Source organism: Bos mutus, chromosome 4 (assembly GCF_027580195.1).
Source record: "Bos mutus isolate GX-2022 chromosome 4, NWIPB_WYAK_1.1, whole genome shotgun sequence".
In the NCBI taxonomy this organism is placed as follows: Eukaryota; Metazoa; Chordata; class Mammalia; order Artiodactyla; family Bovidae; genus Bos; species Bos mutus.
This window is the reverse complement of record NC_091620.1, coordinates 62520632-62536210: the sequence shown is the minus strand read 5'-3', so window position 1 is coordinate 62536210 and position 15579 is coordinate 62520632. Positions and strand designations below refer to the sequence as shown.

General features: G+C 42.3%; 1 protein-coding gene across 2 annotated transcripts in view; it reads left to right on the top strand.

Annotated features, from left to right (window-relative positions):
* Positions 1 to 15579, top strand: part of DOCK4 (dedicator of cytokinesis 4) — a 479395-nt gene that overhangs the window by 434463 nt on the left and 29353 nt on the right. For both annotated transcript variants that reach the window (XM_070369554.1, XM_070369552.1), the window contains exons 39-41: positions 7712 to 7853; positions 9450 to 9616; positions 13086 to 13172. In XM_070369554.1, the coding sequence (XP_070225655.1) occupies positions 7712 to 7853; positions 9450 to 9616; positions 13086 to 13172 (396 nt within the window). The remainder of the gene's footprint in view (positions 1 to 7711; positions 7854 to 9449; positions 9617 to 13085; positions 13173 to 15579) is intronic.

Here is a 15579-nt window from a genome sequence, read left to right as displayed (position 1 = left end):
AAACTTTCAATCTTAAATATCTTCCTTTAGCTGTTGGTCAGAGAAGGCAATGGCACCCCACTCCAGTACTCTTGCCTGGAAAATCCCATGGACAGAGGAGCCTAGAAGGCTGCAGTCCATGGGATTGCTGAGGGTTGGACACGACTGAGCGACTTCACTTTCCCTTTTCACTTTCATGCATTGGAGAAGGAAATGGCAACCCACTCCAGTGTTCTTGCCTGGAGAATCCCAGGGACGGGGGAGCCTGGTGGGCTGCCATCTATGGGGTCACACAGAGTCAGATAGGACTGAAGTGATTTAGCAGCAGTAGCAGCTGTTGCTACCTATGAATAGATACAGGAAGGGGGTACTTGAAGGAGGACAGAGAGGAGAAACATTTGACTTCTTTGCTTCTTTAATAATCGTTAATGTATCTGCCTTTCAGAATGAAGATATATGTGTGTGTATGTGTGTGTGTATGTATGTATGTCAAAGATTCACTTAGTATCGCATAAAACAAATGCTCAAATAACAAATCAGTCATCTAACTGATTGAAATAACCATGAATTTGGGTACTACAGACCTAGGTATAAAATCTCTTTGCTGGGTTAAGGAGGATCCACATACATTGTCGGCTCTGCAGATGGACCTGCCTGCAGACAGAGGAAAGCTTGATTCCAAATCAAAACTAGTGGCAAATTCAGAACACTTGCTGAATTTGAAAGACTGTGTCTTGAAAGTGGACACACTGGTCCTGGGCTGTCATCAGCCACCTCCTGCAGAGTGCAGGGTCTGGGTCCAAGTTCTGAGGGGAAGGAGGGACATTCTGGAGCTGTGAGCAGCGCAGAGGGCTGGAGACCCCACAGTAGGGCCCAGACATGATTCTCATGCTGCAGACCACCCCTTCCTCTCTTGGCTCAAAATAATGCAATGATTCTGTTTTATGGAGTGGGCTACCTGATCCATTATGCACAGTAGATACAGTGCTTAGGGACCATAATATTCTTAGATGGTTCATAAAACTGTTTTCTTTTAAAAATCAGAAGAAAACAGTGAACTTTCAGGTTAAAATACATATTTTAACATATGTTAAACATATTTTAACATATGTTAACATATTTTAAAATGTTAAAATACATATTATAGTGTATATTATGGGTGTGAGTGCACACTGTCATGCCCGATTGTTTGCGACCCCATGGACTGTAGCCTGCCAGGCTCCTCTGTCCATGGAATTTTTCAGACAAGAATACTGGAGTAGGTTGCCATATCCTCCTCCAGGAGATCTTCTCAACCCAGGGATTGAACCTGCATCTCCTGCATTGCAGACAGATTCTTTATCTGTTGAGCCATCAGGGAATCCCATAGTGTATACTCTACACTAGATTGTTATTTAATTGTGTATATTGTACATTAGGTTATTATTGATATTATTTGTCTTTATACCAAATGAGTCATACAGTATGATTTTTAATATTTTTAATAGAGAAAGCAGCCCATAAAAGTTGTATTGTAGCCCTGATCAAATTCTGAATTCAGCTAACAAGTGTATTATAAAGTACCCTAGAACTCTATCACGTATGTGTGATTAGTGGTAATTAAAAGTGTAAAGATTTTTAAAAGTCAGAAGTAGTTTAGGAGCCATATTTTTAAAGGAAATTTGGCAAATTAGGAGATGTATCAGCTAATAAAATGAATTTTGTTAATCTATCAATTGGAATAGACCAATAAATATATCATCTTTCTTTTGAAAACAGCTTTTCTAGAAATAAATGGCATTTCCTTCTAAATGAAAGAGAAGCGTCACCCTCTATTGGTTTCTAAATGGCACTGCACCCTTTGGAATCACAGGACTAGACTTTTTAAGAGATCAGGTTCTATCTAGTCTGTTCTTTGATTTAAAAACAAATATCAACTTTAAAAATTTCCTTTCACTGTGTGATCAATTTCCAGAGAATTTTTATTTTATTTTTTATTTTTATTTTTTATTTTTTTATAATTTTAAAATTAACCTCCTCCCTCCTCCCTCCCCATACCATCCCTCTGGGTCATCCCAGTTCACCAGCCCCAAGCATAAAGCTCAAATAAATTGATATGTTTGTGTTATTGAGGTAGCTTTTTTTACCCTTATGGAAAATGAGTTCTTTATCGACAGTGTTTAAATGCATAAAATATCTTTGAATAGTGATTTGTCTGAGGAGGATGATTGAGGTCAAGAATGGGAAAGATATTTACTTTTTATTCTATGCTTATACTATTTGGGAATTTTTTATCCCATAGGTATATATTTCCTTTTTAAAGAAAGACAATTTTAAAAATTAACTATTAACAAATTGTTGTTCAGTCACTAAGTCCTGTCCAACTGTTTGTGACCCCATGGACTGCAGCATGCTATGCTTCCCTGTCCTTCACCAACTCCTAAAGTTTGTTCAAACCCATGTCTGTTGAGTCAGTGATGTCATACAACCATCTCATTGTCTGTTGCCCCCTTCTCCTCTTGACCTCAATCTTTCCCAGCATCCAGAGCTACACAAAGACATGTACATGAGTATGCACAGCAGCATTATGCACAATTGCCTAAAAGTAGAAACAGTCCAAATGCCCATCTACTGATGAATGGATACACAAAATATGGCATAGCTATACAATAGAATATTCAGCAATAAGAAAGGAATGAAGTACTGATAAGGCTACAAAATGAGTGAAGCTTGATAATATTATGTTAAGTGAAAGAAGCCAGTTACAAACAGCCACATGTTATGTAATTCCATTTATATGAAATGTCCAGAATAGGTAAATCCATGGAAACCGAAAGTAGATTAGCCAGGTGCCAAGGGGAGAGGGAGCTGGGGAGTGACTGCTAATGGGTACAAATTTCTTTTTGCAGTAATGAAAATAATCTGAAATTATATAATGCTGATAGTTGCACAACTCTGTGAATATACCAAAAACAACTGAATTGCATACTATAAAAGGGTAAATTTTATGGCTTGTGAACTATATCTCAAAACTATGGTTTTAAAAAATAATTGATGGAAAGAAAGCTTATCTCCTTTTTATTTCTCCATAACTCAAATATTAGTCCCCAAATTTATGTTTATTCCAAAATTATTTCTTACTACCTTTGAATGACCTTACACTTAGAGGCATTCCCCTAATTTTACAAACTGTTGTGACATATGAGCATTGCTTTAGAACTGTTTCAGTTTTCAGATACTTATTTGGGGACTTCAGTAATATGCAAGAAGATATGTATTATTTTATCAAGGAAATTTATATTTAAATTTTTTAATTTTATATTGAGTATAGTTGATTTACAATGTTGTGTTAGTTTCAGGTATACAGCAAAGCAACTCAGTTACATGTATACATGTATCTGTGGCTCAGATCATGAACTCCTTATTGCCAAATTCAGACTTAAATTGAAGAAAGTAAGGAAAAACCACTAGACCATTCAGGTATGACCTAAATCAAATCCCTTATGGTTATACAATGGAAGTGAGAAATAGATTCAAGGGATTAGATCTGATAGACAGAGTGCTTGAAGAACTATGGACAGAGGTTCGTGACATTGTACAGGAGGCAGTGATCAAGACCATCCCCAAGAAAAAGAAATGCAAAAAGGCAAGATGGTTGTCTGAAGAGGCCTTACAAATAGCTGAGAAAAGAAGAGAAGTGAAAGGCAAAGGAGAAAAGGAAAGATATACCCATTTGAATGCAGAGTTTCAAAGAATAGCAAGGAGAGATAAGAAAGCCTTCCTCAGTGATCAGTGCAAAGAAATAGAGGAAAACAATGGAATGTGAAAGACTAGAGATCTCTTTACACCACTCCAGTACTCTTGCCTGGAAAATCCCATGGACAGAGGAGCCTGGTAGGCTGCAGTCCATGGGGTTGCTAAGAGTCGGACACGACTGACTGACTTCACTTTTACTTTTTACTTTCATGCATTAGAGAAGGAAATGGCAACCCACTCCAGTGTTCTTGCCTGGAGAATCCCAGGGACGGCAGAGCCTAGTGGGCTGCCTGTCTATGGGGTCGCACAGAGTCAGACACGACTGAAGTGACTTAGCAGCAGCAGCAGCAGAGATCTCTTCAAGAAAATTAGAGATACCAAGGGAATATTTCATGCAAAGATGGGCTAAATAAAGGAAAGAAATGGTATGGGCCTAACTGAAACAGAAGATATTAAGAAGAGGTGGCAAGAATACACAGAAGAACTATGCAAAAAAGATCTACACAAGCCAGATAATCACAATGATGTGATCACTCACCTATAGCCAGACATCCTGGAATGCAAAGTCAAGTGGGCATTAAGAAGCATCACTACAAACAAAACTAGTGGAGGTGATGGAATTCCAGTTGAGCTGTTTCAAATCCTGAAAGATGATGCTGTGAAAGTGTTGCACTCAATATGCCAGCAAATTTGGAAAACTCAGTGGTGGCCACAGGACTGGAAAAGGTCAGTTTTCATTCCAATCCCAAAGAAAGGCAATGCCAAAGAATGCTCAAACTACCGCACAATTGCACTCATTTCACATGCTAGTAAAGTAATGTTCAAAATTCTCCAAGCCAGGCTTCAACAGTATGTGAACCATGAACATCCAGATGTTCAAGCTGGATTTAGAAAAGGCAGAGGAAGCAGAGATCAAATTGCCAACATCTGCTGGATCATCAAAAAAGCACAAGAGTTCCAGAAAAACATCTGCTGCTAAGTCACTTCAGTCATGTCCGACTCTGTGTGACCCCATAAATGGCAGAAAAACATCTACTTCTGCTTTATTGACTATGCCAAAGCCTTTGACTGTGTGGATCACAACAAACTGTGGAAAATTCTGAAAGAGATAGGAATACCAGACAACCTGACCTGCCTCTTGAGAAATCTGCATGCAGGTCAGGAAGCAACAGTTAGAACTAGACATGGAAAAACAGACTGGTTCCAAATAGGAAAAGGCGTACATCAAGGCTGTATATTGTCACCCTGCTTATTTAACTTCTATGCAGAGTACATCATGAGAAACGCTGGGCTGGAGGAAGCACAACTAGGAATCAAGATTGCTGGGAGAAATATCAATAACCTCAGATATGCAGATGACACCACCCTTATGGCAGAAAGCAAAGAACTAAAGAACCTCTTGATGAAAGTGAAACAAGGGAATCAAAAAGTTGACTTAAAACTCAGCATTCAGAAAACAAAGATCATGGCATCTGGTCCCATCACTTCATGGCAAATAGATGGGGAAACAATGGAAACAGTGACAGACTTTATTTTGGGGAGCTCCAAAATCACTGCAGATGGTGATTGCAGCCATGAAATTAAAAGATGCTTTCTCCTTGGAAGAAAAGCTATGGCTAACCTAGACAGCGTATTAAAAAGCAGAGACTTTACTTTGCCAACAATCTGTCTAGTCAAAGCTATGGTTTTCCAGTAGTCATGTATGGATGAGGCTGGCAATCACAAGGCCTCTTTGGCCAGTCTTTCTTTGAGTTGGACTATAAAGAAAGCTAAGCACCAAAGAATTGATGCTTTTGAACTGTGGTGTTGGAGAAGACTCTTGAGAGTCTCTTGGACTGCAAGGAGATCCAACCAGTCCATCCTAAAGGAGATCAGTCCTGGGTGTTCATTGGAAGGACTGATGTTGAAGCTAAAACTCTAATACTTTGGCCACCTGATGTAAAGAGCTGACTGTTTTGAAAAGACCCTGAAATGGGTAAGATTGAAGGCGGGAGGAGAAGGAGACGACAGAGGATGAGATGTTGGATGGCATCACTGACTCAATGGACATGAGTTTGAGTAAACTCCGGGAGTTGGTGATGGACAGGGAGGCCTGGCGTGCTGCAGTCCATGGGGTCGCAAAGAGTCGGACATGACTGAGCAACTGAACTGAACTGATACATGTATCTATTCTTTTTTAGATTTTCTTCCCATATAGGTTATTACAGAGTAGTGAGTAGAGTTCCCTTTGCTATACAGTAGGTCCTTGTTGAATATATTTTGAGCAAAATAAATAACAAAGCACCAGAAGGTATGACTTCAATCAAGAAATTTTAAATATAGGATTGTTTGTGGGGAGGGCAATCCTGATTCCTAAGGAGTCTGTCTGAGCTTGTGTTTCTCAGGGGTTTATTGGTTTATTGAGTGACTTGTGGGGCATTGTGGCAGGTTCTCAGAGCTCAGTTCTGCTGCTTGGTTCCTCTGCCTGCAGCTGCTTTTTCTCAGCTGCAACCCTGAGCCCCTTTCCCAGAGTGGTTTCTAACTTCCTCACTCTGGCCCAGAGTGCTTCCTCACTGCATTTGGTGCAATCACAGAAACCTCCCAGAGCTGAGAACTGCTGAGATCATTGGGACTTAACTCCCCAGACCACGAAGCACTTTACTCCTTAAAGATCCTCAGGGCATCTTATCCCGCAATCTTTCTTGGTCTCTGTAGCTCTTAGGAGTTTTTCTACGTACCAGGCCACGTTCAGAACAGTGGGAGCTAAGGCCTTGGACTCAGACCTGAGCTTAAATCTCATACATGTGGACAAAGTATGTAATGATCTTGATCCTCAGTTCCCAGCTACAAAATGGGGGCGGGGGACACCCTCTCAAGTTTCTTTGGGTTAAATAAGGTATGTGCTGGCTGTGCTTAACAGTTATAATTTCATTATCATTAGACTATCATTAAACTTCCCTGGTGGCTCATGACAGTCAAGAATCCACCTGCACTGGATTTGAGTTCGATCCCTGGGCCAGGAATACCCCCTGGGAAGGGAATGGCTACCCATTTCTGTAGTCTCACCTAAAGAATTCCAGATGAGAATACAGGAGGCTGGCGGGCTACAGTCCATGGGGTCGCATAGAGTAGGACATGACTGAGTGACTAATACTTTCACTATAAACTGTCAGGAACAGTTGTTCCATATCGATAACCAGATCGTGAAGGTACTTGTTGAGAAGGTCCCCATTCTGCCAGCTCTGTGGCCTCCATCAAGGATAACCTTCACCGTTTTTACCTGAATGAGAGAGTCCTAACTAACAGAATATTTACATGTATTGTAAAACCAAACCAGAAACAGACAAAAATTTGTCCAACATTTAGCAAGGCCTTAAAAATCCCCAATGTTGGCTTTAGTCAGTTAACAGAGGTCCTGGCTACAGGACGCTGAGCAGAGTCAGGGGTGGCAGGGATGCTTGCAGCAGCAGCCCTGCTGAGAGCTGGCATGCAGGCGGCTTGGCCTTCCTCTCCATGGAAGGATCTAGGTGTGAAAGGGTTAAGACCGATCTCTGTGACCTTTATAGAAAGAATGCATAAAATGTATTTTTAGGGATTGTGCTTACTTTGCTTTCTTCCAAATTGAGAATTTGCCCACTTAACTTCGTTATACAGTTTTTAAAATACTCTGTAACATGTGTTCACTAACATTTGGAGGGAACACGGTTGCTTTGTTTTGTACTTTGGTGCTCTGAGAATCAGACACTCCTTTGCACCTCATGCAGGTGAACCTGGAAGAGTGAGGCATGCTGTGGAACTTACTAGAAGCAATAGAGAGTGATGCTTCTGACCTTTGCCCTGTATTTTTAATATTCGTACAAATTCTCTAGACTGTTCCAGTGTGGGTTTTTTTGGTTATATTCTATTGATGTTGGGCCTATGCTTAGTTACTGCCAGAGTTGCATATTTTGGCTTCTCTCTGTAGTGATTGCACTCAATTACACAGTCCTAATGTTTCTTTTTCTGATTTTACCTCCAGAATAAAGAGTTTGTGTGTCGAGGGCATGACTACGAAAGACTGGAGGCCTTCCAGCAGAGAATGCTGAACGAGTTCCCCCACGCCATCGCCATGCAGCATGCCAACCAACCCGACGAGACCATCTTCCAGGCAGAAGCTCAGTGTATCCACACCTAGAAAGGCCAGATTCTGACTAGGTCCTGCTGGCCTTTGGCTGCAGAGTGTTTCTGTGCAGGTGCTTCAGGCACTGGCCCCTTGTCAGTAGCCCTGTTCTCATTCTCCTTCTTTCTCATCATCTTAATTTTAGCTTCGCTCCTTCCAAACAGAATTATGCTAGATATTCTTATAATGTCAGTTGAAAAGAAACCCCGTAAGGATTCTGTTAAGAGAATTATTTTTTTCCTTTTAGTTACAGCTTTTCTATATCTCAACCCTGCTTTAAAAGCTCCTTTTTAAGGATTTCCCCTAGAATAATTTTCCTCTGGCATCCCCTGTAGAAATGGGCTTCCCAGGTGGCTCAATGGTAAAGAATCCACCTGCCACTGCATGAGATGTGGGTTCAATCCCTGAATCGGGAAGATCCCTTGGAGAAAGAAATGGCAACCCACTCAAGTATTCTTGCCCAGGGAATTCCATGGACTGAGGAGCCTATTGGGTTACAGTCCATGGGGTCTCAAAGAGTCAGATGCAACTGAGTATGCCCATGTGCGCACACGCACACACACACCCTGTAGAAACTACTTCAGTTCAAGGAAATGATAGCATTATGTTTACTGGCATATATCACTTACCCACTTTTCCTTTGATATTTTTATTCTGGATGAAAGGGAAGAGGAAGAGGTAGCCCTATATCTTTCAGGGACTCTTAACCATGGCATTCCGGATAGCATTTAACAATTGTCGTGTAATCGACACTCCCATTGTGCAAACATAAACAACTCAACTGAAATTACACAGGCATTAGAGACAAAGAAACTTCACTCCAGGACTCCTTTATGAATTGTTCTTTCTTCCTGAAATTGACAATCTTAAAGAAGATCAGAAATTCCACCCTGAAAATTACGGATACCATTCCAAAGTAGAAACTTAAATGTACCAGAAGCAAGCAATTACTTAAGGGAAAAGATTTTGCTATCTTTCTTTGAATGAGAAGAAAAGATGGTAAATTTATAAGTAAATATAATACCTCTTTAATGTAGTTTTCAAAAATACCAACTATAACTAAACACTCTGCTTATGCAATACAAGGTTTGGGAGAGTGGATACCTCAAATGTGCAAAGGCTAGAGACAGGGAACATATGAGTTACTATCAGTACTGGTTGCTGTCTTTGGTTGTATAGGTGTTTATACATTATTTTACAAACACATTTTAAAAGGACCATACATGCACTAAAGATAAAAGAGAAAAGCCTCATAAACAAGGGTTAAAATTAATACAATCCTTAGTACCTAGGATCCAAGCCATTCAAACCTACCCCCACTCCCCAAAAAAATCTATGATAAATGAATTCACAGGAAATAGAAATTTCAAACTGGTACTTTGTCAAAATGACCTATGTGAAGCTATTTTAAGGCTTGTAGTTTGAGAAGTGATTTGCTATGAACTGAGTTCTTGGTACCTTCTTGGCAGTTTTGACTTTACCCCAGTAGAAACACTCGCTTGTTCACCATCCCTTTCTTTCTGCCATAGCTCAGGTCAAGCCACATGCCCCAGGGAGTCTGCCAAATCAGGTTCCCTCCTTGACTCTTGAATCCTAGATTTGCAGATATACGCCGTGACTCCCATCCCAGAAAGCCAGGAGGTCCTTCAGAGAGAAGGTGTTCCAGACAACATCAAAAGTTTTTATAAAGTGAATCACATCTGGAAATTCCGCTACGACAGACCGTTTCACAAAGGCACGAAAGATAAAGAGAATGAATTCAAGGTACTGAGCAATTCTTATGATACATGGTTTCCTCAAATATTTTTTTATATCAAGATGCTTGTTAAGTATTTACTCAAGACACAGGTGATAAAACCAAAAGGTGGTCTAATTATTCTTAAACTCTACCGCTTATCAGGGTGACATGAGTTGTTTTCTAACCAAGCAGATTTGTTGGCCTGGGAATTCTGACTCATTGGGTCACAGAGGAGGCCCTGAAGTTTATGATGACTCTAATGGCAGTGGTCCTCTGTCCAGTTTTTGAGATCTCAGGGTTCAGCTCAGTCCTCCATTCATTCATGTTGAACCAACTGTGGGAACCTCAGGTATTTATTCTCAGATACGGGAGACTGGCATGAGTAAAGGATACTGAAGGAACAGGTGATTCTGAGATAGAACCACTGGGGAGGCTCCTGGCCCAGTGAGAGAGACCATGCTGTCTTCTGCTGCTTTTTCTCGATAGAATGATGTGTAACTCAGACATCTGAGAGGACCAACCATAGATTCTTTGCATGGCTTGAGTTTTCCATCCTCAGTTCTGATAAGCCTTGCTCGTTCTCTCTCAGCCAGAAAGAGCAAGGTTTCTCACAGCCCTACTGGGGGAAAAGGGTGAAATTGTTCCACAGATAAATTATAATCTGCCCTTTCCTTGATAACAGTGACAAAGTGAGACCATACAGACCCCCAGTATCTCCCTCCAAGCAAAAAAAATGTAAAATGAATGTAGGATCCTGGGTGACTGGGCTTAGCTTCTTTCATCGCAGTGAAGTGAAAGTCTCTCAGCATGTCTGACTCTTTGTGACCCCACGGAGTATACAGTCCATGGAATTCTCCAGGCCAGAATACTAGAGTGGGTAGTCTTTCCCTTCTCCAGGGGATCTTCCCAACCCAGGGATTGAACCCAGGTCTCCCACATTGCAGGTGGATTCTTTACCAGCTGAGCCACCAGGAAAACCCCAAAATACTGGAGTGGGTAGCCTATCCCTTCTCCAGGGGATCTTCCTGACCCCGGAATTGAACCGGGGTCTCCTGCATTGCAGGTGGATTCTTTACCAAGTGAGCTATCAGGGAAGCTGGGAAATGTTCTTCTAATGCTATCAGCTGTGATTGATGTGAACTCGCTTGTCACTCCTGCCTAAGTTTCAGTCCCTGGTGCTCCTCACAGTAACTCCAGAATCGCTCACAGCCAAGTTATCAGAGGGAAAGCTGGGTAGTTTTGCAGTGTTATGATGAGACCGAGCAAAGCACAGTCCTTTGGTCAAGGACATTGATGGGTTAAACATCAAGGCCAGGAAACCACTGGAAAATAACGCTATGATGTTACTGAAAAGGTCCATGACCATTTTCTAATCCCTCTGGATGATTTTTCTTTCTGCCTTCCAAAACTGATTAAAGATCATTAGTGTATAATATAGTTTTCATTGCAAGTTTCCAGTAGATAGAAAGTCCAAGGTCGCCCAGAATCAGGCAGGTGACTTGCTCAGAATGGCATTCTCAATGCCCCAGACCCTGCACTAGATGCACATTTTCTGATGCCTTCTCCATTGCTTTTTCTGCCGCACCACATTTCCTTTTGGCCATCACTTTAAATATTTATCAATGGTATAGCAACCCTCCTTAAAAAAAATAGTAAATCTGGCTCCTTTTTCCTGTGCTCACAGCCCTCAGCATCTGTCTCCAAACTGCCCTTCCAGAAGCCTCATCTCTGCTGCAGCCCACTCACCCACTCTATCAGCTCTGGCAGCACGGAGCCCTCCCTTCATCTCCTGCCATGCCCTTTCACAAGCCGCTTGCGTCTCTGCTTCCTGCTGCCTGCACCGCCTCCCCCGCTCTCCGCCTGGCAAACTCCTACTCACTCTTCAAAATTCCGCTCACGTGTCACCTCCTCAGTGAAGCACAATCCTCCTCCCACAGGATGCCTTGTGTGCCTGCTTCCTCCTGTTTTCCCCCAGCACCTGGACTGTTCCTCTCTCTTCTCCCTGAGCCTTTCTTCTTTTTAAAACCTGTGCTGGGTCTTCATTGCCACTCAGGCTTTTCTCTAATTGCAGCAAGCGGGGCTACTCTCTAGTTGCGGTGCTCAGGCTTCTCATTGCGGTGGCTTCTCTTGTTGCAGAATACAGTCTAGAGCATGTGGGCTCAGTAGTTGGGGTTCCCCAGCTCTGGAACACAGGCTGAATCGTTGTCGCACATGTGATAAGTTGCTCCTCAGCATGTGGCATCTTCCCGGATCAGGGATCGAACCTATGTCTCCTGCATTGGCAGGCAGATTCTTTTCCACTGAGACGCCAGGGAAGCCCCCTCAGCCCTTCTTGATCTGCTTCACCCCTCGTCACCAGCAGAGTGCTCTGGCGTCCTGTCACAGGGCTGCTGCCATATTCATCTCATTAGATCTTGGCTGGCACAGAGAAATCCTTCGATTTGTTGTTGTTGTTGAATGGCAGAGTTTCAGGAACTTTGTCAGGTTTACTACACGTAGGAATACGCTTTGTTTAACCAGGAAACATGAGGCAGAAATGCAGAAGCCTGTTGACGAAAGAGAGACCCATTGTCAACAGCAGCTCTTACCAAAGGCACCTGTGATTTCACATGTCATGGAGGTGCTCATCCTGGCCAGAGGGAGGCCCAGCTCCAAGTACAGATCCTCCTGGATCACAGCAGTGCACATGGCACAGTAACTGTAGCCATGGGGGAGTCAGACATTCTAGTGCAGGGGTCCTGGGGCTGGCAGTACAGGTGATGAGAATGTAGCTTTGAGCAGGTCACATGCCCCTTGGGCTTCCCTGGTAGCTCAGCTGGTAAAGAATCTGCCTGTAATGCAGGAGACCCTGGTTCGATTTGTGGGTCAGGAAAATCCCCTGGAAAATAGGCTACCCACTTCAGTATTCTTGCCTGGAGAATCCCCGTGGACAGAGGTGCCTGATGGGCTACAGCCCATAGGGTCACAAGGAGTCAGACAAGACTAAGCACAGTACACATGCCTTTTGGAGGGCTAATGTCTTTCATCTTTAATACAGAAAGATTAGGCTATGAGATTCCTAAAGCCCTTTCCTTCTTGAGGATTCTGTCTAACCTCATGATGATTAGCTGATACTATATTCCATTCCAAGTAAAAATGGCTAGACCCCCTTGAGGAGTGGAGAAACTTTAAATTAGAAATTTAGAGAAAAAGGAAAGAATGTGATGACTTGTTTTTACATTTTTAAGATTATTGTCTGAAGTATATCATGTATTCTGCACAGAAAAAAGTTTCAGATTATATACAATGAAATTAACGTAAGCTTCAGCATGTCTTACTGAGATAGCTTCCTGAGTGCAAGGAGATTGCTGAAGCACTGGAATGAATACTAAAGAAAAGCTGACAAAGACTGAAAACTTGGTAAAATTGAATGGCAAACATTAGTCATTGCTCAGTAACTGGAAAGAAGGTAACTTGGGAACTTGGTAACAAATTAATTTGTTTTGTATTTCATAGAGTCTCTGGGTGGAAAGAACATCACTATACTTGGTGCAGAGTTTACCTGGAATCTCCCGCTGGTTTGAAGTGGAGAAGCGTGAAGTGGTAAGGATCAGAGCTTACTCTCAAGTATTGATACTTGCTCAGCACAGTTGTTCACCTGGAGTCAGGCCATGTATTCACTGCTTCTGCTTTGGACTCCAAGTCCCTGGAAACACTCCTAGTAATTTAGTGAAGTTTGTGATGTTGACTGCTATGATGAAAGCTGGAAAGGGACCCATTGGCCTAGCCCAGCCAGCCCGAGTGATCCCTCCAAAATAGCTCTGAATGCAGCCTGTCTAGCTCTGAATGCAGCCTGTCAACGCCTCAGGCCCTTGAGTTAGAGAAACTGGAATTCCAGCTCCCCTAACCAATCTAGCTATGAGACCTTCACTGTTTATCTTCAGTGGAAGAAAGTTATCTACATTATCTTATTTGATCACCATGTCAAAGCTACAAGGTATGTATTCATTTTTGTTTTGTTATTTGCATTTCTTTATTTTTAGATTTCACATGTAAGTGATAACAAAGAGTGTTTATCTTTCTTTGACTTATTTCACTAAGTATAATACCCTCTAGGTTCATCTACATTGTTGCAAATAATACGACTTAATTCTTTTCTATGGCTGAGTAATATTCCATTGTGTGTATGTGTGCGTATATATACGCAATTATATACCTCACCTCTATCTTCTCTATCCATTTATCTGTGGATGGGCACTTGGGTTGTTTGCATATCTTGGCTATTGTACAGAATGCTGCTACGAACATTGAGGTGCGTGTATCTTTTTGAATTAGTATTTTCTTTTTTTTTCACCATATAGCCAGGAATAGGATTGCTGGATTACATGGTAATTCTGTTTTTAGTTTTTTGAGGCACTTCCATCCTATTTTCTAAGGTGACTGAACCAATTTACATACCCACCAACAGTGTGCTGTGGTTTTCATTTCTCCATGTCCAAGGTACATATTCTTACCCTTCTTTTCACAAGTTTTGACAAGAGGTTAAAAGCCTTTGCCACAGATCCCGTAGCAAGATACTGAAAAAGGATAAACTCAAACCCAGATTTTTCTGACTCCAAAGCTAGGTATGTTTTTTTCTTCTTGCCTTATAAGCAGTGTGAGGCCAGTGTCAAGCCCAGCACAGTATCTGAAACACAGTAGGTCCATGCTGTAACAGTTCACAGTAGAAGGATGCCCCTGTGCTGTTCTCCCTGAGCACCAGTGGAGCGGTCAGTGGGTGTCATTGAGAATGTGGAAATCACAGCAACCAAAGAGCAGTTCAGTTCAGCTCAGTCGCTCAGTCGTGTCTGACTCCTTGTGACCCCGTGGACTGCAGCATGCCAGGCCTCCCTGTCCATCACCAATTCCCAGAATTTACTCAAACTCACATCCGTTGAGTCGGTGATGCATCCAAACATCTCATCCTCTGTGTCCCCTTCTTCTCCCACCTTCAATCTTTCTGAGCATCAGGGTCTTTTCTGATGAGTCACTTCTTCCCATCAGGTGGCCAAACTACTGGAATTTCAGCTTTAACATCAGTCCTTCCAATGAATATTCAGGACTGATTTCCTTTAGGAGGGACTGGTTGGATCTCCTTGCAGAACCGAAGAGCCTTCGATTGTAAAACATTCCCCCTGCTGTGGGAAGGGAGAGAGCATTTGTGGAAGGCAGCCATGTCTGGAGTGAGAACCCCTCCCCAACAGTTATCAAGGCCCCAGCCCCTTGCTGTCAGCCACAGACCTATGCCCCCAAGAATCCCCCCTCCCACCCCTGGCATATCCATTATGTCAGGGGCCAGCCCTTGCCACAGTCCTGATGGAAAAATGTGCCAATTGTGAAGATGTAATGTAGCCCCTTCCTTTTTTAGGTAACAAGCCCAAGCTGTCAGTGAATCCGTAAGAGCAGATCCCACCCAAATTGTCTTCCAAGAATGGCTTGTCCTACCTGCAGTCTCTAAGCATTGAAATGACCCTCAGTTTATTCTGTTCAATCACGCTAGGGGTTTAATGGCATTTTCATTTTGCAAGGCTAAAAAATTCATACAGCTCTCTTAACAAACTGCACTCCATTCAGCAGATTACACCAGTGTGGGTATGTTCTTGTCAAGTCTGAATCAGAGGTCCACAGAGTTGGTCGCTTCCGTGATGGACCCTGTGGCCTCCTGTGGAAGAGGCTGCCGAGTTCATTGCTCAGAAAGTCTTAATGTTTTGCTTCCTGCTGAATGGCATGGGCCCAAACCACAGGAATGTTCTTAGTCATCCTTGCTGTATTAATGATTCAGAGAGCCTTGCCAGCTACTTACTACCCAGAGAGGTAAATTCTGTGAAGTCTTACCAGTGTTCCTAACCTTAGAAATATTATACACACACTCACACAGCCTGCTAATAAAAAGCAGCATGCTGATAGTGATTAAGGGAGAGTTACTAAACACAGCCTTTCAAACAGCAGTTGCCTACTTTATTAGAATATG